This window comes from Oreochromis aureus, linkage group 5 (assembly GCF_013358895.1).
Source record: "Oreochromis aureus strain Israel breed Guangdong linkage group 5, ZZ_aureus, whole genome shotgun sequence".
In the NCBI taxonomy this organism is placed as follows: Eukaryota; Metazoa; Chordata; class Actinopteri; order Cichliformes; family Cichlidae; genus Oreochromis; species Oreochromis aureus.
In genome coordinates, this window is record NC_052946.1 from 22,624,385 (window position 1) to 22,650,133 (window position 25,749).

The 25,749-nt window shown below is 38.7% G+C and overlaps 2 protein-coding genes across 11 annotated transcripts in view; one reads left to right on the forward strand and one right to left on the reverse strand.

Annotated features, from left to right (window-relative positions):
* atp2b2 (ATPase plasma membrane Ca2+ transporting 2) overlaps positions 1 to 17,925 on the forward strand; it is a 71,114-nt gene extending 53,189 nt beyond the window's left edge. For 2 of the 10 annotated variants that reach the window (XR_005613087.1, XR_005613088.1), the window contains 12 exons: positions 461 to 702; positions 1,622 to 1,856; positions 4,999 to 5,178; positions 5,335 to 5,422; positions 5,555 to 5,661; positions 6,554 to 6,745; positions 6,986 to 7,199; positions 7,302 to 7,513; positions 7,640 to 7,747; positions 7,853 to 8,035; positions 10,192 to 10,741; positions 14,016 to 14,105. Coding sequence is in view for 8 of the 10 variants with exons in the window: in XM_039612249.1 (XP_039468183.1) it covers positions 461 to 702; positions 1,622 to 1,856; positions 4,999 to 5,178; positions 5,335 to 5,422; positions 5,555 to 5,661; positions 6,554 to 6,745; positions 6,986 to 7,199; positions 7,302 to 7,513; positions 7,640 to 7,747; positions 7,853 to 8,035; positions 10,192 to 10,284; positions 14,016 to 14,327 (2,166 nt within the window). In the remaining 2 variants the exon portion in view is untranslated. Of the gene's footprint in view, positions 1 to 460; positions 703 to 1,621; positions 1,857 to 4,998; positions 5,179 to 5,334; positions 5,423 to 5,554; positions 5,662 to 6,553; positions 6,746 to 6,985; positions 7,200 to 7,301; positions 7,514 to 7,639; positions 7,748 to 7,852; positions 8,036 to 10,191; positions 10,745 to 14,015 lie in introns of those variants that run through there. The other 8 variants (XM_031731405.2, XM_031731407.2, XM_031731409.2 and 5 more) reach the window with 7 other exon arrangements.
* Positions 1 to 25,749, reverse strand: part of sirt4 (sirtuin 4) — a 700,781-nt gene that overhangs the window by 399,120 nt on the left and 275,912 nt on the right. The window lies entirely within an intron of this gene.

A 25,749-nucleotide genomic window follows, 5' to 3' on the forward strand; every position in this document is an offset into this window, starting at 1 on the left:
TTAATGTTTAACCCAGATTCTTCTTGCTAAAGAAGCATTAATCCGTGCTTCTTAAAGATCATTGCAGATGTGTTTAACACACACCTCAATGTTCCAGACAACTTTTTAATAAAGTGCAGTTAATCAAGAGCATGTGATCAGCAGCACCTGGCGGCTGCTGCTTGTTGACTTCCTCTTAGTTCCTATGGAAGCAGTAAGTGTGTATTTAGTTATTCACATCACTGATTCTTTATTTTGGCTTAGTTTTTGTTAAGTAGTGAAAGGTGTAATATGTCATGTTTTGTTGTTCATCTGCAGTTGCATTTATCTAATTGTAAAACTTGCTAAAGACCTGTTTATTTTTATTATTTCCTGATGCGTAAAACCTTAGGACTTCTTTTTTACCATGCCTACTTAATATTAGACTAAAAATATAACTGAACACATTTAAATCTTTTTTTTCCTGTCCCTCGTTTTACAGCCCCCAGATAAGGAAGGCGGTCTGCCGAAGCAGGTGGGCAACAAGACAGAGTGTGGCCTGCTGGGACTAGTGTTGCAGCTGAAGCGGGATTACCAGCCAATAAGAAACCAGATCCCAGAGGAGAAGCTTTACAAAGTCTATACCTTCAACTCTGTCAGGAAGTCAATGAGCACTGTCATAAAGCTGCCTGACGGTAGCTTCCGGATGTACAGCAAGGGAGCCTCTGAGATTGTACTCAAAAAGTGAGTCTGGTTTTATGGTTTAAAATAACCCGGAAGTTGCAGTTATATAATTTAATAAGGTGCTCTGCAGATTTCCACTTCAATGTAAGTTTCCAGCAGTACGTCTTACAATCACGTCATTTTGCAGGGCGTTACAGTAACATTACAGTGAGTGGTTTTGAGAAAAACCTGAGATGCAGAAGGAGAAATGTGAAATTCTATTGTAGGCATTACTAACATTAACATTAAAGTCATAAAATGACTTGAATTCAAATTAATGAGTATTTTTATGTTTCTACATTATAGCTGTTACAGTTAATATAAACATAGAGATTCAAGGTTACAATGTATGAAAGGTTAAATTCACATTTTTGTCAAGCTGACAGGTCCTAAAAGGACATTTGCATTAATTATGGTTCATTTGCTTTTTGTTAATGATGTACAGCATTTGTATTTGGCTGTATGCCAGTACACCTGTTTGTTTTCAGTTTGTTGTTATATTTCACTTGTTTAGCAAATCAGTTTAGTCTTGATCAAATGTAATTATCTTTTGGCTACAGTACTTTAGTTATTTAGGAAATGCGTTAGCTGTTTTTAAAAAATCTTTTAGAGGAAATTGTTTGTCCTCCATTTGAGCTCTCTACAGTGTGTACCCCAATGCACTTTCTTTTTTTAATATTGTGGTATCCTGCCACAAAAGGCATATTAGTCCCTATGTCTTTTCTCTTGTACAGCATTGCAGTTCTCAGTGCATTCTTTTTTGATTCACCAGTATTCATTTAAGCAACGCAGTAATGCCAGGCTGAGGGATTTGACCATATATTTTGTTCTTTTTTAAAATGCTGGCTCATTTCCAAGCACTAAAAACATGGACAATACCAATGTTACAGTATATAATTTAAAATGACCCTCACAACCTACGCCACACCCTTGTTTGCAGATGCAGCCATATCCTAAACGAGGTGGGTGAGCTAAGGGTTTTCCGTCCACGAGACAAGGACGAGATGGTGAAGAAAGTGATTGAGCCCATGGCGTGTGATGGCTTGAGGACCATCTGTGTGGCGTATCGTGACTTTTCCAGCAATCCTGAGCCCAACTGGGATGATGAGAACAACATACTGAATGACCTCACAGCCATCTGTGTTGTCGGAATAGAGGACCCCGTCAGGCCAGAGGTAGGAGAGATATTTTAGTAATGGACTGAGAGGAGGGGGATGCTAAACAAATGGTTTATAATACCAGCTTTCAGCAGCTGTGTCATAACCAGTGGTGTGTCCTCGCTGTTACTTTGAAGCAGTGTCTCTTTACATAAAGGTTTATTGTATAGATGAGGATCAAAGTATTCATTTGAATTTTAAACACAAAATCAATTCTGTGGCTTTTACTTATATCAGACCAGCTTATTTCTTCTGATCACTTCTGTAAAATCATCCGTCGAAACAAAAAGAAATGTTCAATGCAATAAGTGATTCATCATAAAGCGATTTCTTCAGGTGTACAGTTTTTTAATGATAAACTTCACATGAAGAAATAGAGTGTATTATAATTGGAAGAAAGAAGTATCTGTGTACAGTAGGAAAGCTGACCTCGCTTGACAGCTCCAGTGCAGGGAGAAGGAAGCAGGAAAATTAACTGACGACTGGATTATTCAACTGCTTCCTTTCATCTTGTTTCCATCCCCCTGTTCTTTCTACAACAGCATCGCTCATTCAGCCCCAACCCAACATGTTTTCTCCTCTCCACCTCTGTCTGTGGTGATGTTCCTCTTTTTGATGACTCCTTTTCCTTTCACATTCTCTGCATCTCTCTTTCTGTCATTGTGATCTCTCTATCTTTCTCTCCAAGTTAGTTATATTAACTGAGAATCCCCTCTTGTATTGCAATATTATGGAAGGTTTTTGCAATTTGGGGAAAATTATAGTGTTAACATGAATAAATACAAAAAAATCAAATATTTAATGCTGAACATACTGTACAGTAAAATGAATATGTAATGTGCCCACATTTACATAGTGTTTTTATGTTGTTACTGTCCACTCAAAGTGCTTTAACTAGAAGTCATATTCTGAGCATATACTAACAAAGCCCTGCTCATCTTTTTATCAAAATGTTATCAATATATAAGCTGTCAATATAGTGTCATAAACATCAAACAAATGTACACATAACATAGTTACAATTATGTTTCTTTGTTTTGAGATCAGCTACTACACACATATAATTTGTAAGAATTTGAGTGTGTAATGTGCATGTCTTTGAACTGTGGGTGGAAGCACTTAATGGAAACCCATGGACACACAAGGAAAATAAGTAAGCTCTGCACAGGAGGGTCTCAGTTTGAAGCAGGAACCTTCTTCCTAACCACACCACCACTATGCCACCCATATATACTGTGTTAACATAGCCCTTCGCCTCAAAGTTTGCAGATTCCTCTCTCTACTCAACCCTAGAGGTCACTCGGTATCTGTCATTTTCAATAACCCAGTTGAGAAGCAGTGCACAGAAAACTGCTGCAATCCAGTAACAACTGTCCAGGCTCTTTGCTAAGACTGGTTAATACTGGAAATTAGATGACATTCCATTATTTTAAAAGGGTCAAACAGACTAGTAAACATGGTTTTGGTTTGTTTATTAGTCTCTAATTTCTTCCTCTGTAATGCAATGTTCGTTTAATAAGTGGATGCTCTCTGGGAATGCCCCCAGAGAGACGAGAGAGAATAGTGGAGGGAATGAGAGACTGAGAAATGTTCAAAATCAGATTTCTGTCAGAGGGATGACAGAAGGCAGGAGGATGATGGGTAGGAATGGTAGAGCGAAATGGTAGAAAATGAGAGTGTAACCCGATCCATATAAGAGGCACGAGATGCTTGTTTCCCAGTCTCACCTACTAGCCTCCTACTTTCTTCCTCTGATGGACCAGATTGTATTTTTAATAAACCTCCAGTCTTTTCTTCACCTCCTAGTTTCAAGTGACCAGTCATCTTGAGCAGTGCGAGTCCAAGAGAAATGAAAGGTTTAAATAAATACCAGGGATGACAGACGAGCCAAACAAGAACCTGATATCTTGATAACAATGAGTCAATATCTGGATAATATAGAGCATGAGCTTGTTTAACTTATAGAAATCATATTACTATATATTAGGTGTTTTTGTTGGTGTTTTTTCTGTTTACATTTGAAGAATATTTAACTTTGTTGACCTCTTCAGAGTATTAACTGGTATACATATTAGTTGGCTATTTTTTTTGTGTAATTGATGAAATGACAGGCTGATATAAGTTAAAGATGGTTTTGTTGTGACTGAAGCAAATATTGTTCTTCTTCAAATATTGAATTAAATGAAATAAATTCACTTGTGTGACTGTTGTAGGTTTTCATATTTAGGATAATCATTTTTGCGTGTAGCAGCTGCTGAGCAAAACTTATGTAGTTCTAAGTAGGCGAAAATCATATCTGTTTTTATTTTAACCTCCAACCTCCAGCTTATTAATGACCTGCACTCCTCTGCTTTATAGCTATACTTTGTAAAAACAAACTTCTCTATGCTTACATGCATAAGCAGTTCGATTCGGCAGTTTAATGCATGATGCAAGTGCACATTTCAATGATGGATCCATGTTTTATGTTTTTTATGTGTGAAGGCAGAAAGAATTACTTGCCTGCATGTATGTGTAAACTGATGCACGTTGTTATTACAGTACGTGAGCACAATTGTTTATGTGTGGGTTTGGAGAGCAGAGCTCGCCCACACTGACCTTTGCAAGGAGAAATATGTGTTTCTGAATTAATACTCTTTAGCAAGATGCTTAAACTACAGATCCATATCCATACATGAGTAGTCGTAATTAATTTATTGCAATACTATCTGGAGAACTTAATAATAATGGGGCTTTGATATACTTACTTGCATGTGTTTGTGTTTTGTGAAAGACTGCAAGATTGTTTTCTCTTTTATAAACACTATTCAAGTACTGAACCTCTAAAAACTGTGCACGTGCCACCAGATGGCAAATGGAATTTAAAATTCCCTCAGGAGTTGGTGGAGAACAAAGCCAGAGAAAAACAGTGAAAATCTTATATTAATTCATCCAGTGGTCAGAAATGCAGCTCCTTCTACTACTGGGTATATCAGAAGGTTTCTTTGAACTAAAAGGTTTGCCAGACCTCTGCACAGTAAAAGCTGGCTGCATTATACTCAGTCTTAGTATTAATTGGGCAAAAATGGTTAGTGCAGCTTTAAATAATAGGTGAAATATGCTTTCCTTTTTACATATTTCTGTTGTACTGATTGATTGTGCATGTGTCTCCCTATTTTAGGTCCCTGATGCCATTCAGAAGTGCCAGCGTGCAGGCATCACAGTGCGTATGGTGACAGGAGACAATATAAACACAGCCCGAGCCATAGCCATCAAGTGTGGTATCATCCACCCAGGAGAGGACTTCCTGTGCATTGATGGCAAAGAGTTCAACAGGAGGATCCGCAATGAGAAAGGAGAGGTACAGCAAATACTGTCAGTGTGAGAGGAGGGTAAAAAGTGAGCGACTCATGGAAGACAGTTGAGACTGCAGAGGTTAAGGAAAAGTAAGCAGAAGTGTTGCTCTTGTTCCTCTCTTTCCATTTGTGTTTGTGTGTGTCTATGTGTGCGTGTGCAGGTGGAACAGGAGCGTATCGATAAGGTTTGGCCTAAACTCCGAGTACTGGCTAGATCATCCCCAACCGACAAACACACACTGGTCAAAGGTGAATTGGTTGCACACTTTTTGCTCTGACTTAGACAGAGATCATTACTGTTGCCTTTCCTTGTTTCAGTCTTTGTGCTTTATGTGTATATGCACTTCCTCATATGCTGCTTTGTTTATCTCTTTATTGCAGGCATTATTGACAGCACTATGGTAGACCAGAGGCAGGTGGTGGCTGTGACTGGAGATGGGACCAATGATGGGCCTGCTCTAAAGAAGGCTGACGTTGGATTTGCCATGGTAAGCAGCCCTTCTTTCATGTTTTGTTTGGCTGTTTGTTCGTGTCTTATCTTGCATTCTTGTGAGACTGATCTCAGTCAACATCTGCAGATGTCTTTTTCACCTCTGCAGTATTTAAGAATTCTTCTCAGGCGCTCTCACTCTGGCTGTGTGGATAAAGAGCTCCCCCTAGTGGATTTCTTTATTAACGTAGTTATTCTGCAGAAGATCGTTCAGGCTTGTAAAAACGTTATAGAAAGAAACATGTATATATATATATATATATATATATATATATATATATATATATATATATATATATATATATATATATATATATATATATATATATGTATAAATAAGACCTATTAATGAGTTCCAGCTCTCCTTCTACACTGTGGTCCTGTAAGACACTGTAAAAAGATAATTTCAGCTTCTGTGCTTAAGCAGGAAATCTGATTGAAGGAGATTGGGCTCAGATTTCAACCTAATCACGCACATTAATTCATTTAATGAGACATGCTTTAAAAGATGTCCGCATAAGTATTCACTCCACACTTTCACTAATAAGGGCATCCTTGTCCAAATCCAGCCACTGCCTAGAAGGTGCTGCTCGTGCTTCTTCTTCAAATATAACAAAATACAGAAAGAGAGTCCTTCCTACAGTCTGCACTTTACCTGATTACATGCACACTGACTCCTTAGGTAGCTGGTATTATTATTAAACACAATAGTGACTCATCTACAGGGTCCAGCTTTGTCCAGTTGACTGCAGAGTTGATTATATGCTTCAATGTTATTTTTAACGTGGTAGGCTTAGGAATACTGCAGTGTGATGAAGTTAGAAGGACAGCAGCTGTGAAATAGAAAACTCCAGTTTCTTTCTCACTGCAGCTTGTCATCATTCTTCCAGGGTATTGCTGGTACAGATGTGGCCAAGGAAGCATCAGATATCATTCTCACCGACGACAACTTCAGCAGCATCGTGAAAGCAGTTATGTGGGGCCGAAATGTCTACGACAGCATCTCCAAGTTTCTTCAGTTCCAGCTCACTGTCAATGTTGTAGCTGTCATTGTGGCTTTCACTGGTGCCTGCATCACACAGGTCAGAAGGATCAAAAAGATTACAAAGTACTACCAGCCCGCTATTATGGTCATTTTTAACACAGTTGATGGTGATGAAATGGAATTTCATCCAAGTTGGTTTACTGCTGCCTAATCAGTAATTCGAAAGATGATGAGTGCTTACGACTTCAAGAAATACACTTATGTTTCATGCCTGGTTAGATTGGTTATCTATTATTCTATTCTGTTATCGATACATGTTTCTGTCACCTTTCTTTAGGACTCTCCTTTGAAAGCAGTGCAGATGTTGTGGGTGAACCTTATCATGGATACTTTTGCATCCCTGGCTCTGGCGACAGAGCCTCCCACGGAGTCTCTGCTTAAGAGGAAGCCATATGGTCGCAATAAGCCTCTGATTTCCAGCACCATGACAAAGAACATATTAGGACATGGAGTCTATCAGCTCATTATCATCTTCACACTGCTCTTTGTTGGTACGCACGGTTATTTTGCTCTGTTATACCGATGTAGGATATTATAGATTTAAAGATTATGACATAAATCTGACTCCCTGATTCTCTTTCTTTTCCTTCCAGGTGAGCAGATCTTTGACATCGACAGTGGCCGCAATGCTCCTCTCCACTCTCCACCCTCTGAGCACTACACCATCATCTTTAACACCTTTGTCATGATGCAGCTGTTTAATGAGATAAATGCCCGCAAAATCCACGGAGAGAGGAATGTTTTTGATGGTATCTTCAGGAACCCCATCTTCTGCTCGATTGTTTTTGGCACATTTGCTGTGCAGGTAAGTGGATGCATTTTTCTGATTACATGAATTACTTGTTTTTCTCAGTTATTTTTACTTTTAATTATTAATTATTATATATTTTTTCAGATAAGTAATTTTCTGTGTACTTTATACTTTGCATAGATCGTGATTGTGCAGTTTGGAGGGAAGCCATTCAGCTGTCAACCTCTGGACTTGGAAAAGTGGATGTGGTGTGTTTTCCTCGGTCTGGGGGAGCTTGTGTGGGGACAGGTAATAGGCAAAGTTTTCCCTTTCTAAGTCTTTTGGTCAATTTTCCTGTCTGTGCATCTCTACAGTAAGTGCATCACTTAGTGCTTTTACTTCTCTGCGGGTTAGGTGATAGCCACCATACCCAATAGCAGACTGCGCTTCCTGCGGCGGGCAGGGCAGTTAACTCAGAAAGATGAGCTGCCAGAGGAGGATGTTAATGAAGAAAATGAGGAGATCGACCACGCAGAGAGGGAGCTGAGGAGAGGACAGATCCTCTGGTTCAGAGGACTCAACCGCATTCAGACTCAGGTGAGGGCAAGTAATAGAGACAGCTTAAGTTCAATCCCAGTTAATATATGGATACAGCATGTGAACTTTATGGTTACTTGTTTAAGATTCCCTTTAATTTTAGACAATAATATGCTAACTTCCATAATAATAATATAATAATTTTGTCCATTTATATAATAAAAACACTAAAAGGTAAATATTTCACCCCTAATATTTACTAAAAAGTAAATTTCTTTTACTGTTTGTCTGTGTTTCTCAGAAGATCTGTTTTGTGTAGGTCTCTCCACCTCAGGCATTGCCCATGAGGAAGTGATAGACTGTATTTTATATGTTGGTCATGTTAGTCAGTCACAGTTTTAAAGTCCTTTTATCTCAAGATGAATTACTCAGGAGCATAAAGACGCCACTTTCCCTCGCTGGACTGCCTAGATCACCGCCGTGGACCTGTGGAAGCTCCAAGAGTTAAATACAAGTGTATAGCCACTGAACTGTTTTCACATTTGTGAGCTCTGCAGACCGGTATCACTGTGATATTGCAGACAGTCTGGCTTGTGTGCTGGATCTGGTTTCATCTCACTGATGTGTTATTGATGGGCCTGGGTGTAGTACTGTGGACAGATGCTGCCTAACATCCGCAAGAGCAAGTTAAAAAACTACAGCCAGAACAGTATCTGTGCTGTACGCAAGTGACAGTGTTTAGTGTTAAAGTAAAAGTATAAAATCCTTATTAATAAGCTGGTTATGATCAAATTAAAATGAGTCATTCTACATAGAGCTGTGGTCAGAAGTTTACATACAGTCATCATGGGCATGAATGTCATGGTACTTTGGAGCTTTTAATGATTGTACAGCGAATGCCTTGAATGACTTTAAGAAACAATAACTGGGTGCACAAGTTTGAATTTATTTTGTATTTTCTCTGATCCACATCTAAGCTCAAATATATATGTACACTTTAATCAATTCTGCTTAAGTTAACTTAACTTGACTTTAAGGCTTAATAACTTCTCATTAGTGATCATGACTGATCATTCACACTCCTATTCAGAACAATATGAAAGACCAAGGAACTCACTGAGGATCCAAGAAGGAGAACTGTAGATTTACACAAGATGGGAAGGTTTCTTTCCGGAATCATCAATTCAAGCATTTCTACCTCAGTACAAGTTAATTGCACGTATGTACAATTTGCCAAGGTTTGGAATAAGAGCCAAACTGTCATCCTCAGATGAGAGGAAGTTTGTTGAATTGGTAAATTCTGCATAATCATTCTACCCTGCAAAAAGAACAGGTCAAATAAATCATTTAAAGCCCCAATTTACCATGACATTGACACCCATGATGAGTATATATAAACTTCTAATCACAACGGTATATGCATTCGTCAGGAATTAAAACAAAGAAAAGAAAAGAAAAACCCTTTTTGAACTAAACCATAACTTTCTTCATTGAAGATGTCACAAAACAACATGCACTGGATGATGTGAATGGCTGCATCTGTGAATTTAATTTGTTTACATCAGATAGTAAGTCAAAGGGTGGGATCACCCAAATTAAAGGAAAACAAAGCTTTTGGCAATCTTCCTCTTATGCTATCTGGCCATGCAGAAAGTTCTGATTTGCCAAGGTTTTGTGATATCATATTTTTAGGTACTGAATACAAGTTTGTTCTGTGGTGCTAATAACATAGAACGATAATGCAAACAACATCAGTGTTACTCTAGGTTAAAAAAGAAACTTTCAGAACGAACATGAAATGTTTGCTTTGTAGAAAGTTCTTCTACTGTAGACTGCTCACGCTTACTTCTCTTAAATTTTACACGAAAATGATTTGTTTTGTTTTGTTCCAGAGATAAATATTAGCTACTGAATTTTAATAAAATGTTTTTAATATCGCTCTGTATCAGCATCACGCAACAAATCTGAAGGGAACCCAAAACTATTTGCATGGCTACCATTATAGCTCAGACGTAATTTGGGTGAACCAGCTCTTTAGATCAGATCCAGTGTTTTCGCTGTGGGGACACCACACCCTGACCTTTAGCTGCCCTCCATCATGTCATGACTGAGATACTCCCTCTACCACCAGTCACCCTACCAATCAACCTGTGTTACCATTTGGTCTGTGTCACTCTGAGCAGCCATTTGTCCTCTCCTGTCCCGCTCTCCTACAGATTGAAGTAGTCAACACCTTCAAGAGTGGCACCTCCTTTCAGGGGGCAGGGGCTCTGAGACGCCAATCATCCACCACCAGCCAGACCCAGGATGTAACCAATGTTTCTAGTCCTAGTCACGTGTCCTTGTCCAATGCCCTTTCCTCTCCTACAAGCACTACTGCTGCTACTGCTCCTCCCACTACTGGCCGTGAGTCAGAACTCTGTCAGTCTGCTTCTCCACTCTCTTTGCTTCAGGGGTGCCATCCTGTCATGAGCAGAAAGTTATTTTTTGTAGTTTATTGATTTATTTGTTTTTAATTTACAACAAAAGTCTCCATCTTGAGGTTGGCATTTCTGAAGATTTGTCTTTTTCTTTCGTTCTTGCTATTTGCGTTTTCATTTTCTCTATTTCTTCTGTCTTTTTCTTGTTCACGCTGGATTTCAAATTCATCTTGATATCTCGTCCCATGGTTGGGTGTACTGTCCTCTCATTGGTGAATGTGTGTTTGTTTCCTCAGAGTGCTAGGAGCGCAGGACTAAGGGTGATACCCACGGCGTGACATTTCAGGTTGTGAGTTTGTCTCCCTCTGCTCATCTTCCATCCATCATCCCCTCATCCAAACCTCACATTTTTATGTCTTTATAGACATTAATGTGAACTAATTCCAATCAAATCACCAAGTCACTGGGTGAACATTCAAGTATAAGTTGCAGTGTTAACTTTGGGGGTTTTTTTACGTGGGAGTGTGACGCTTTTGTGGCAAATCACATTGGCTTGGCATAAAACAAGTTTTACCTCCTACATGTCCTTTGAGCTGAATCACCTGCAGTGACAAGAAAGTATTAAGGTAGCAGAGGTATATTTGGCTTAGTACTGCCACATTGCAAACTTTGAGGCGAGTGTGTATTTTATTCAAAAGCGTCTGTGTTATTTAATGATTTTCCCACCTTCATCTTTCTGTCTCTCTCACTCTCTTTTGCACACATGCACACACACATCCTCATTGACACAACCTGCTTTATGAAAATCAAATTAAATCCCATGTGAAGGTTGTGCGAACTGGAATCGGGGCCAGGGTACTCACTATAAGGCAGTAGTGTACCAATAATTCATCCCGTCTTGTTGCTTCATACTGTTGGTGTAGTTGACTGTCATGTTACCATAGTTACAGACATAGATCCTCTGCAGCAAAGTAAAATCAGCCCCCACCCCACCCCCTCCCTTTTTTGACACCCCATCAGTGTTACTTGTCAGACATCCTGTCACATGCAATCATCCAGACAGGCTTCTGTTTATTATTAATTTTCATTTCTCTCCTTACACCTACTCTACCACAGTTACTGCAGCACTGCCAGAATGTTTGCCATATAATATGCATTATTCTCAAAGCTTTATAAATCTGATATCTTAAAATTAGAAGGAATATTGTAGTCTTAAGGTTTGTGGCAGAGTTTAAATTTCAAATACACTACATGGACAAAAGTATTGGGCCACATTTCGTAATTACTGAATTCGGTTGTTTTCACCATAAAGTTACAGAACAAGGTCGTTCTAGCGTCTTTTGGGGCCCCAGACAAAAATTCAGAGAAGGACCCACCAACAGCATTTATGGCCACTTTGTTTTAAGTAATTTGACACCACCGCCACAAACAATAGTCCGATAAAATGACAGTAAAACATTACTTATGGCAGAGACCATGTTTATTTTGGCAACAATGCCCAAGGCTAAGTTAAAAACTGTTAATACTGTAGCTAGCTTCTGTGTTGCTTTAACATGCTAGCTATGCAAACAGGTCCAATGCCAGTGTGCTAACTATGCTGCTCTGCTAGCTAAGTTAGCTACTGTTAAACATCTAAGTAAAGAGAAGAAATAACTTCATGTTAGTGGAAGCTTCGTGATTTTGACTGCCTCTCCCCTACATTTAAGGCTAGACTAGTAGCATTTACTGTAGCTAGTGAGCAATATATTTATTAGCCATTATTGTTTGCTTCATTCCCCACTGTCTTGCTTTTTCTCCTCTTCCTCTTCTGTCTATTTTCACTCCTAAACGGTTTCCTAACATTTGGCTTGTTTAAACAGACTCATGTGTGCCACTTGCGATGGGAGTGAGTGAAGGTGGGCAGGGCCCCTTAGGGAAGTCAGGTCTCAACTACTGGCATTGCAAACTTTGCACATTACCATTGCTGTAGTTTGAGGTTGATCAGACCTTGGGGTCACCTGCTGGCCTGGGACTCCAGGCAGCAGCTTGCCATGCCTGGTGGCAAGTGAAGGCGCATAATGTGTAAAGGTTATCAAGTTTCTGCAGAGTCAGTAACTGCAGAGCTCCAAAACTCCTCTCGCATTAACATCAGCATAAAAACTGTGTAGCGGGAGCTTCACAGGCATGGGTTTCCTGTCCCAGTATTTTTGTCCATTTAGTGTATTCACTGCTCCTGTCAAGAATGAGAAAACAGGTTTCTTATCTTTAATTGAACATTTTATTAACTGGAAGCACAAAATACATAAAAGCATTGATATGTTGTTGCTACATTTTACAGCAATTTATTTTCATTTCTTTAGTTTCAGCTACTTTAAACAAGAATTGAGTTAATAATGTAAATGTAAAGCCAATTATCAATTAAAACCCAGCAACAATACTGATGCAGTCTTTTCCATATACCTCACATTTTTGTCATGATTTAGTTTCTTGTAAAACGTCAGTAGGATCTTTTTTACAAAATAAATTGAAGATGCAAACAGGGTTTATGAAAACAGCAATTTGCCATAGTCTGTGACTACTGTACTACTTTTTAGTCTCAATAAATTGTCAAATAGTTGTTTGGGCCTTATACTTGAGTGTTTACTTCGACGTGCATGGACTCAGGAACATGCTTTGACCGTCAGACGTCTGACAGTAAAACTCTTATTTTCATTATTCACTTCCATGTGTTTAGTGTCTGTACTCTGTGTGCCGGTGTTCACCACTCCCTCACTGTCCTGTTGTCATGTTGCATGTAGTTTGTGTTTACCTCTTGTTCATTTTCTGTGTTTGTCACATTTTAACCTGCTGTGTTTGCTCGTTGTCTCAATGCCACTGTTTTCCTTTTGGTTTTATTGTTTTGTTGTGAGTTTTTACATTGCGATGCTTGTGTTGAGCCAACCTCATGCAGGCTTGACCGTCCATTGCCCTGTTTGAGACCATGCCATACCCACCGTGTGCTATACTCGTGTGTTTGTGTGTCCCACTCAGAGTCTGTGTGGATATTGTCCCAGACAGTGTTCTGGTACCTTCAGAAGTTTTTAAACAACTTGATTGGATCTCTCAGATCTAACCTCCTTCCTTCTTACTGACCTCGTCCACCAGATTTCTACAAACTTGCATGTGATATTCTCCTTTAAATTTTCTGTAAGCATTCCATTTATTAACGTGGCTTGTTTCTAGGTATACAGCACATTGGACTAAAGCGTATACTTACAACGAGCATTCGTGTTGCTTTGGTATTTGTTTTTCTTGAAATGTATGATTTTGTTGTGTTTTTTTATGATTGTTTTCCTCACAGTTTTCCTTAGTGCACGCCAAAATTGAATGACTTGTGACTGTAGTCATCTTGTGAAAGCAGAACACAGGCTGCAGTTGCCTTCTCCCTTGCTGTTCCTCCACCTTCTGCTCCTTCTTTAACTCTTTATCCTCAAATGAGAGGATCCCTCCTTCTATGCCCCTTTTCTCTTCAACCCCCACCCCCCCTGCCTTTTCTTTCATCTCGAGGGTACCTCCAAACCCTTTGATTTTGTCTCCGGCATCACTTCTTACCATTTTTCTTCTTGTTTTTTTGTTTTTTTTTTTGTCCCTTTCCATGTCAGATCCGAGTTGTGAATGCATTCCGTAGCTCCCTGTATGAAGGCCTGGAAAAACCAGACTCCAGAACATCCATCCACAACTTCATGACACACCCTGAGTTTAGGATAGAAGACTCCACGCCCAACATCCCCCTTATTGATGACACGGACGATGATTCTGCTCGTAGAAGGATGAAGTACTCAAGCCAGCCCTCGTCCCCTAACAAGAACAACAACGCTATTGACAGTGGCATTAATCTCACTATCGATACCAGTAAATCAGCTGCTTCCTCCAGCCCTGCCAGTCCTCTGCACAGCTTGGAGACAAGCCTCTAACCCTGATCCTAAACTCAGCTCTAACCTCTAATGTTGTTTCCTCACATTGTGGGGACACCTCCTCCAATTCCTCCAGACCTTTAACTGTAACCATACAAGTCTTCACCCCCAAATTTTCACCCAATTCTCAACTTCAAGTTCCCCCAAACCGCTACCTACCGGCGACACAGTCCTGGGGGGAAAATGTCCACCATTTTCCCTTAGCCTAGAGCCCTTGAAGCGCTCTGTTCCTTTCAAAGCAGAGAAAATCTAAGTAATATGTCAAGGTGAAAAGAAAAAACAAACTAGCATACAATCAAAAAAGTGCAACAAAGCCACAAAACCTACACAGCCATCCTGCTTTTGTGGTTGTATGAGTACGGCAGCAGTCGCGGTGGCGTGTACGACAATACACTTGTACTGGTTAGCATGTACTGTATAAGCGTGGGTCTGACTGCACATATGTACGAACGGTGTCTTTAGCGGCACTGGGAGGAGGACGATGAGGAGGGAGACTGCTGAGGAGTAAAAATCACACAAGAGGACAGACTTTAAACTCTGCTCACTCTTCCTCTCCTCAACAAAAAACATTGTTAATACTGATAATAGTTTAAATTAAATTGAAAAATATTGTTATTATTCTAATTCTGATTCTGATTATTATTGTTCTTATTATTGTTGCTCCTGCATGAATGTACATTACCCAGGTTTTATTTAAAAGGCTTTTAATTTTATTGGAGTTCTTTGGTTCTGATGGGCTAGGCCTCACTGTGGACTGCGATTTTAAAGACAGCATCTCTGAGTTTCTGGCCTGCAAAGTCCCCTCTTCTGTGTGGCATGAACATGTACCCAACTGTACAAATTTATTTCATCCATAAACGGAAATGTGTATCGAGGTGGTAGGGCTCAACTTGCACAACAGTTTTGCACCTGTCCGTAAAGAGGAACGCAAAATAATAATAATGATGATAGCATTTATGGGATATATTCTATAAATATAAATACATATAAATATATTTAGAGAGAGTTTATCTTTGTTTGTTGGCATGTTGCCTTGTTCCTGCTTCAATGGCTCCAATAACTTTGACTTATTTATGTCTTAAAGAGAATGTAATTTGTTTACAACCTCGTAGAGATAAACTTCCTGGTTTCTAGAAGGAGGAAGGCGAAGTCGAAGCTCAGATGGACCAGAGCTGTTTCGGTGTGTTATTACTGAAAAACCCTGTGCTGGAATTTGCCTGCTGTCTTGTCAAATAATGTAGATATTTTTAGAGGTTTAACAACAAAAAGAAACCAAAATATAATGGGATACATAGTAATTGTGGAATCTTAGTATTACTCTATATGATTGTTGGGATCAAGTTGGAGTGGCTTGCCTTTGGTTTTTTTCTAAACAGAGGCCTCCTTTTTGTGACAGAGGGGGATATTTTATTCTTTTTATCCACTGCTTCTTCTCTTTTGTTAAGATTATGGTTTATTTTTCTCTGTGCTTCAGCACTGGCCTGGGGTCAGGGCTCGAGTCAAAGGCTGATATCAGGACCTTTATAGCGAACTCTTCTAGATAAACCTGCTTCTTCAAAGGACTTGACGTTTTTAAAAAAACAAATCTATGACCATCAAAAGGCTGCAGCTGAGTCATATTAGAAATTTGCAGTTATATTTGGCTTCTCTGTACCGCACGGAAATCAAAACGTTTTGGTTGAAAACATGGAATATTTTTTGCGTTGTGTCTATTTTTTATTTAACCTTTTGGTTTATTTTTGTTTAAAGGAGTTTCTTTTCCTCTAGCAGAGACACATGCAGCCACACAAAGCTGCAGACATTTTTAACATCTAAGAAAACAGAAAAACTGACAAAAAAAAGAAGAAATGAGAACAAAAATGGAATGTTGCTTTGACTCTTTTTCTATATATATATATATATATGAGAAAAAAAAAGATTTTCTGCACTATCTGGTTATGAATGAAAACTTCTGTGGTGTAATTCTAGATGTGCTTTTGTGTGTTTTAACCAAGCTTGTCTTCCTGCCGTCACAGAATATACAGTACTCTAGCATCTCAACTGTACTCACTAGTTGTAAACTATTTATTGTGCTTTGACCAATCAGACATTACCAGAGAGATGTTACATACAGAAGGCACATTTACCCAGTCTTATTGCACTCCGAAGGACAAGGCCACTTAACTAGCCTGTACTATTGTATTTCTATTACTAACTGAAATCACTGGCAAGCATGACGTGATAGGCTCATTATGCAACTTGCAAAAAAATCCAGATTTTTCTAACTAAAAACAAAAAACAAAAATTCTATAAGCTAGTAAAGTATATACGATCATTTATCCAACAAGTTCTATCTCTCTTCTTTTTTATATCCTCCTCCTCTGTCATTTCCCAGCCAATCTGTCCATCTGGAGAGGGTGCACAAGCTTTACCAGTCAGCTCAGGCGTGTTGAAAACGTAACATGGACCATCTGAATAAAAAAATCTGTCTTATTTAAGTTAGAGAAAGAAAAAAAAACAGTTTGGGTTCTAATATTTTGCTTGAAAGCTGTTGATTTCTTTTGTTTTCTTTCCATTGTTTTAACTTGACAATTTATTTGTTTCTCTGTAAAAACTGTAAAACAATAAACAAAACAAATACAAAACAATAGCATTTTCAATAATAATAATAATAATAATATATAAAAAAAAAGACTTGAGCCAATATTCTCAAACCACTTTTACATCCAGGAGGACATTCAGCTTTAAGGGGATGCAAAGAAACCGAGTTTAAAAATAATCTTTGTAAATACAGCGATGAGTCCATCGAGGACAGGAACTCCACTGGTGTGGACACAGGAGCTCCTCCTGACTACATCTACCATCATGCACCACAATGAGTCATACTGCCGATGCAGCCGTTTGGCTGTATGTGATCAATCACTGCTCCTGTCAGAAAACATCGTGATTACATCCCAATCATAACACGTGCTGTAGGAACCAATAATAACTTTGACGATGACACTGATAATGATGATGATGATGATGATAACAATGATACTTTTTGCAATATACTCTCACCTGCCTCGATGTACTGTATTTAGCAGCATGCAGTTTGTGGAACAAAGAAAAAGAGAAATGCCAACAAATAACTTTTTTGGCATACTTAGCCATTTATGGGTAAGTGATTTAAGTGTTCATCTTGTTTTTATGATATTTTTTTTATCTATACAATAATTGTAAATAAAGAACTCAATGTCTTTGTTCATTTAATACTATGCAAAAAGTCATGCTTTTCTGATTGTTACCCACCCTTATTCCTAGAGTGTGTTGCTGGAATGTTTGTGGTCTCAAAAGTCAGTAAAAACAATGTGATGTAAATTATTTTCTAGCTTGAGGAAAAAGTTCAATGATGATGATGATGAAATTATTATTATGATACCATTAGGAGAATGATAATAATGGTGGTGATATTGATGATGATGATGATGATGAACTGTGACTCTTGCTGCTTGACTGTCCCATTTACTACACTCCTGACAGGAGCGCAAGTGAACAACATAATAAACAAAAAAAAGAACGAAAAAAAAGGAAAAATCACTAAATAAATCTCCCAGAGCAGCATGACCCAGCATGGTGTGTCCTGGCCCCATCTAACATGTCCTGTTCTGATTTGGTGTACATCGCCTTGTAATGTCAGTGATGACTTTGATTGTTTCACTGTTTTCTGTTTTTTATTTCTTTCTTCAACTTTACTGATTTACTTCAAAGGATTTCACAAATTTTAGGATTGTCAGCATCACTGAGAAAGAACTTCCTGATGCTCTTCACCTAAAATCCTTTTATTTTTATGACCGCTTATACTGAGGAAACACCAGAGCGACCTAGGCGACAACCACGTAATTGCTACCTCCTCATTTCAAGTTGGGCCAGGACTTTGGTTGTGAGTCAGTTCTTCTTTCCCTCTCTCTCTCTCTTCCTTTCTTTTTATTTATTTTCTCCTCTAATACACTTTTGCACTGTAACAGGTTCAACCAAAGGAAGCTCTCTACTGTTGCCTTCAAAATTTGATGTATTTTTAAAGTAAGCTAATTTTAACACAACATTTCAAACTAATACCACGAGTTAAAGGTGCCTTATAGAGTTTTCTTTTAAACAGATATTTAATATTTGAATGTATATATCATAATTATGTGTGTCCTTAAGGTTCCGTGTGAAACAAAGCCATAATGAGCAGTTGAAACTGGGCTAGTGGCATAGGCAGCCTAGAAGATTGACCTAGCTACAGTAACATCACCCACTGGTTGGTAAAATGAATATCTTCATCCTCATCATCTTTTTGGAACCAGATGTGACTACAAGGGGTGGATCTAACGGTGAAAGTACACGCTCAGTGGTCACTCACTTGTCAGTCACAAGTTGGTACCAGTAACTATGAATTATCCTCTGTTCTCATCCCTGCTGAGGTCCTAGCAGACAGCCTTTTCCATAGCCTCCTGAGACCTATCCTATTCATTTATCCCTCTGTAATGGACATTTGGTTTTGGTCTGTATCTTCTTACTTACTTGAGATACCCTAAAAAGTCCTGTTGTACTCAGTAGAGGACATCCTGGCCTTTCCAATGATATCTCATGTGTTTGGGTGGCCTCTTTTAGCTCCAAACAGGGAGGAAATCACAAAAACAGTTACAATGAAAGATGCCTTTTTCGTTGGTTCTCAGGATGATAGACATTATTTTGCATTGTCAGCTATTGCCTCCTAGTGGCCTTTAAAAACAATGCAGGTTTCAGGCACTTCTACTTTGGCATCACCTTTCGAATCCATCTTTTTTTAACCATGACTAGAAGCCAGCTACTATCAGTCGCATCAACTGGAACTCTTCACTATTTTCGTAGTGTTGATACCTTTTGAGAGTGTTTGCATGTGCACAGTTACTTTTACAGTCCACACAAGAATTTTTCCAAAGTTTTTGAATTCTAGTAATTCTTACAAAAAACAAAAACAAGTGGCCAATAACCGACATGTTACACTTGAGGCTTTCGATAAAGGGTTAAACACCAGCGGGTAATGTCACGGCAGCTACATCAAGTTTTATGAGAAGTCTGTGAGAAGAAACAAAACAGAAAAAGTGTGTATGGTGAATGTGCATGATTTAAAAAATTGAAAACAGACAGATGTTGAAAACGTGACTATTCATCTGAAACTCCACAGGGTACCTTTAAACTCCACACCAAATTTTAGAGGGTAAAAAGAGCACATAGGGTCTTAAATATATATGTGTATACATATATATATATTATACAGTACATCATAGCCAGAACACCACAGACTACACCTGACTGCACCCAGCTGTGTAGTGGAAGGGAAAATAAATACACTGGGTCCAGATACTTTAAAGTCACCTCTCCTCAAAAATGAGCTTTCACCAGTGTCATTTGTCTTTGATGTTGTGTGTTGTGTGAGTTTAGTTTGTTTTCAGATTCACTCACCAAGAGTGGAAAGCTGACACATGTACTGTATTGCAAACACAACAAGATGGATGTACAGCAGTAAGAGAGACAATATCAGAACATGAACATTACAGAGGCGAAACAGTATATGCTTCTGAGAGGTTTTTATAGAGACACGTACACTTTAACCACTTTTGGAGGACTAATACAGTATTGAAAAAAATGAAAATGATGACCAAATGAGTCTGAGTAGCAGTGTGATTTTCTTCTTAATCTTAGAAAAGTTTTGCAGGGAGGCTGCATTGATATTCACCCAGGTACACATTAAAGCTGCTCATTACAGCAACACTTTTATCTGTTTGTAGAGCTCAAGAGGCCTTGCTCAAGAACAAGCAGTGGTAATGAGGGAAGGGAAAGTATTTATTTTGGTTTGGATAAATAACACAATTCTATGTTCAAGTATTGAAATTTTAGGTTGTGCTCGTTAAAGGAGTTGTGTTTAAGTGAAATGCATTTAAAAATGTGGAAGAACATCTGCCCATACCTGAAAACTGGTGATGTCCAAAACATTCTCACAGGACTGGTCTCCGGTGTTGAGATGGAAGGCTTGATGGTGTTTTTTCCATTAAGTTTGTGTAAGTTATCAGTCATTCAGATCATGGTAGTGTTGGGAGCTTGCCTTCTTTTCAAGTTCTCATGCGTTTTCTCTCTACTTTATTGAAAAATGTACTAAACCTGCCAGTATCAATATCATCAAACTCAGTGATTATTTATTTTTTTTGTTGCGTAATAGAAAGGTCGTGGTTGATGTTTATCTGAAAGTGTGATTCCACTAGAGGGCAGTATTTCACTAGAGATATGTCCTTGTTCATCCATGGGAAGATCGCGAGAACATCTGTGTCTGTATTATGAGACAGAGGTTGTGATGATGCAGGCTGGTCATTCTGCAGCAGAGTATGTTTTCCTGAGGTTGTCATCACATCATTCAGTTGGATGTATTAGATTCACTTTGGTGTATTCATTTAGATGCAAAAAAACTACCCTTATTTTCTTGTCCTTTACTTTCTGTCTTAGGCTGTTATCAGGATGTTTGGCATTTCTGAAAACAAACTTGAACAGCTTGATTTTAATCTGAAAAAAAAATTTCACATTTCAAGCAACAACTTTATAAATGAATGACATTGCATGCAGATGTGATTTTCACATCTTATTCTGCAAGTTCTCACATGTTTACCTTCATAAATTAATGTGTTGTTGTGTCAGCTAGAGCAGTTGCATATTTTAACTTCTGGTATAAATTAGGCATCATCAGTTGTTTTAGGGAAAATCCAATACTCTCATTTCAACCTTTCTCTTTAACTGCTAAATGTTTCACTGTGTTCACCAGCGACATACTGTATTGTTAGCCCTGTTTGACCTAGCTTTAGCTGTGCTTTTAGGATATATAGTTTTTTAGTTTTGGGGGCTTTTTTTCCTTTTAGCAAATAAGACCAAAACACTACAGTTACACACAGGGGAATCAAAACAACAAGCTAAAGGGTGCTAAAATGCTTCAGAGAGCAGAAGAAAAGGTGATCATCTGCCAAAAAGTGATTGCTAATGTCTGTTTGTGGTTTTTTATGTGCAATATTCTTGTTAATATTTGGGGGATAAGCTGTAGTCAACAGGATTTATGAAGGGGTTATACCAAACATTTACAAAATGACCTGTTTTGCAAGTATCCTTATGACTCTGCATTGTTGTACCTCCTCTGTGGTCTACATTATAATGAATCTTGCCCCTTTGTTCCAATTTCTACTCCCCTTTTGGCCATGTCTCTTGAAAAAAAGATGTTTAATCTTTTTTTCTGAATAAAATAAATGATATATGAAATTCACTTAGCCAACATAATGATTTCAGACTTTACATTTGTGACATGTTCTTTCTAGATGACTTAATACCATTCACGAGAAATATGTTTGACACATTATAATAAGTTTTAGACAGTTTAAAAACAGAAAAATGAATTCTTTTGGCAAATGCCAACAATCAGTGTTTGGCAGATGATGACTTTTGACACAATTAATCCCGGTACCGTTAGATAATAAGCAATTAAATTTGATAGGCAGGTTAATGCATATTACTGTGGAGTCAATATATTTTTCATGTACTGCAGCCTGACGTTGCTTCCAGTGATGATACTTGCTCATTGATAAGAAAATAAAGACATGCCATGGCTGGTTTTTTTTCCTCTTATCCCTGTGGTGTATTCATGATGTAGACGTAAACTCGTGGTCGCTGTACTTCAGTATCTACAGTAACACAGAAGAGGAGCACTATGAACAGTAACTTGAAGTAAGAATTTCAAATGCAAACACAAACAGTTTCTGAGCAGTTAGCCACAAATGTGTTTGGGAGCTAATGCAATGTAATGTAATGTTACTGAGAGAGAGAGAGACATCAGTTTGTTACATTAAGAGATAAAAAGATGAAAGACAGAAGAGGAAATGTGAGATTATTCTCAAAGGTAAGCACTGCTCAGCTGTTAAACAGGACATTTTTAAATTTTACTGTTGTAATTCATTTAAAATTCTTCTGATTCTTTAAATCAGATATTAGATCTATACATTATGTGTGCCTGATGTGTTTCTATGAACCATCTCACAAAAGAAATTGAAGTAAACTAATTTTGTGTACCACACTAAGCAGTGTGGTACGGTTCAGTGTAGGCTAAACTGGTACGTTGGGCTGACAGAGCAAATGTGGTGTTCACGGTCAATGATAGGTTACATCAACTTCTACCCTTTTAGCATATAGGGTTTGGAAAATTACCCATACAGCTTGTTAAACATTTGAATATGTCTTGTTAAGTTCAGTTGGCTACATCCACAACGAGCAATGAATATCTGAGTAGCAGCACAGGTCAGCTGATCACAACCTCACAAAACAAGATGTTGTGGGGCTTATTTCTGAGTATTTCTTTTTCTTATGTTTTTAGGCTCCCCACACCTGCAAAATCTCACTTTAACCACTGTTGATAGCAAAAAATAAATCCCGTCTAATCAGCTATCAATTTGCATCATGCATGTCATAATGAAAAGCCACAACAGGAATGAGAATCTCTCTCCATTAACACACACGGCTTTTCAAATAAGAGGCTGATAAATTAAAGGGTGCAGTTTCAATCATTGACATGCGGGCTGTTATTTCACTGAGCCATCAGGGCAGAATAAGATGCCGATTATTAATCGACTGCTGGCTGGTTAAGCACACGCTGAGGAGGAGTAGATTCGTTGCTGAGAACATTATTAATGAGGCAATGAGAACAGGGTCAGCATCTAATGATAGTGAAGGTGTCCTCAGGTTAGTAGATGAGGATGACCGTCGTCCCTCATGTGCCACTCACCAACAGCAATGAGTATAACCTTGACACGTGTGTTTTTTTAACAGCTTGTTTAGTGTGTTTTTAGGAAACTGTTACTAGAATGGGACATCCATACTTACTACAGTATAATTGCCCTCTGAGCTCATTTTAAATACAGGTGTGACAACTGCTGGGATTCATTCAGTCTGACAGGTTTTGATTGCAATGCTTGCTTCCCAATCCAATCCTTTTAGCCATAATAGTTTGGCCTAGTAATGGCCCAAACCTGGTTTTGCCAGATAAATAATCAGGCACAGGTACAATATATTAATTACACCACAGATTTGGCCCATGTATGCTGGCTCAAGTCTGGATCCTGAATCCAAACCAGCTCTGTCTCTTGCCCAAATTCAGGTCACCACACATGGACCAGACCACACATGATGCTCTCAGCAATTTGAGATGACACTTGCTAAAAAATGTGTCTTGCCAGAATCATTGCCCTAGTTTCTCTCACGGACCTGGCTGTGAACAGCTTTCTACTTCAAGTGCATGAAAACTGTTCACACCATTTTTCGTGACTTGCACTGGAAATTTTGTGGAGTTTGATGCTATATTCTGTGAGGAGGTAAAGTACACAAAAGTGTATTTCAAAACCTGGGACATTAAAAAACAACAAAAAACAAAACACAAAGCTATTTACATGGCTTGATGAATAGAAGATTTTAAGTGAGAAATGGCACGTTCTAATATGTCTGCTGGAAAGAATAATGTAGTTCGGTACCTTGTTATGGGGAACACAAAAAGGTTTCCATATACCCAAGAAAATATTCACTTGTTTATTCTTTATTACTCGAAACTTTATTTCTATACATCTTAAAATATATCCTTATCCATATTTGCAGGGCATATTATACAAGATGTGTGATGGGCACGTTAGCATTAACCCTGATTTAGCTTTAGCACTAGCTTAGTGCTGTGTGTAGTAGCATCAGCATGCATGGCCGTGCCTGCTGGGGTCGCACAGCCTGTGAATATAGATTGGACTCCCACAGCTCAGGAGATTAGCCTCAGGCCGCATTCAAGTCCATGTGCGAGGGCTGATTTCCAGGAAGAATAGCCCTTTACTGGGCCCCAAGTTGAATCCTGCTGCTTCCCTTTGGCCCAATAGAAGACTGCAGTAACTGACAGTCCTTTACAATCAGCCAACACTGGTTGAGGTTTTGAGGCTCTCATTCTTTTTTCACTCTTTTTCTTCAAAAGGATTGATTTTGAAATTACTGTTTCTCTGCCCGGTGTGTGTGTATGGGTCAGTATATTTGTGTGCATTCGTCCGTATATGTGTGTGTATGGTTGTGTGTGCTTTCGGACACACACGCACGCACGCACAAACACGCACGTGCACACGTTTGAATGCCAGTCTTGGCAATTGTCTTAATGGGATAAGGGGAGACTATGGTTCCTGTTGGGGGGATGGGACTGTGGGAATGACATGGGAAAACACACACGTTGCATTCACTGCACAAACAGCTATGTTGTTGGTTGATTCAAAACAAAGGTGACTATGTGGTGACTCATTATATCCCAAAGACACCTCAGGGCCGTGGCTACTCTGCAAACTAGCCAAAAAAAGGATATGACACACCTTTCGGCAGAGTTGAAACTTGCAAAGCAAAATGCAGCAATAATGAAAGTGTGCGTTGATTTGTGGTTCACGTGTTAGACTGCATTGTACTTGTGAAGTATGAGATCATTTTCTTGTTGCTGATTATTTCACATGCAGCAAAGCTAGGGGTCAGTCGAGGAGACTGAATGAACATCACAGAGAACTGAAGGTGGATGAGTGGAGGGCTGGAGGTGGAAACATGCATTGCAAAATTCTGACCAGCAGAGGTCATCTGGGCATAATGTTAGGTCCGCTGTTTTCAATATTTTTGACTTTCAGCCTGTTATAACAAAAGCACCATTCGTCTGTGGTTTCGTATGATAACTTATGTGACGGATAAAAATCTGAGATACTGATCATTTTAGGAGAAAATGTCTACCTGTTTTTTAATCCAAAAACAGTTTGGGGCCTTTCTGTGTAAGTTTGCATGTTCTCCGTGTGCCTGTGTGGGTTCTCTTCAGGCACTCCCATTTCTTCCCACAGTCCAAAGACATGCATGTTTGCATAACTAGTGGTATCTAAATTGACCATAGGTACCATAGGTTTGAAAGTACGACTGCCTGTCAGTCTCTAAGTGGTGGCCCTGCAAAGAGTGATAGCTTTTCATGTGTTTACTCTCAACCCATGAAACCCGGTTCCACCACCACCACCACCCTGAACTGGATAAGCAGAATAGGATGGATGGATGGATGGATTTGTTTCCTCTCATCATGTTCATCATTTTAATTTTCATCAAGTACTCCATTGTTTGGTTTGGTCACAATCAATCACACTGACCAGATGAGCATGAATTAATTAATAAGAAGTGAATATATAAGTGAATAAGAAGGAAAACTGTTGATTCAAATCAAAACTTGATGAGTTAAATGTCAGTGGACCCAAAAAATGAAAGAAAAAAAGATAAAGCTCTGGTGGTCACATTTCTTCTGTCAAATTAGATGCATAACCCGAGAACATACACAAAAAACATCCTAGCCCAGATATTTGTCTCTCAGACACACAAT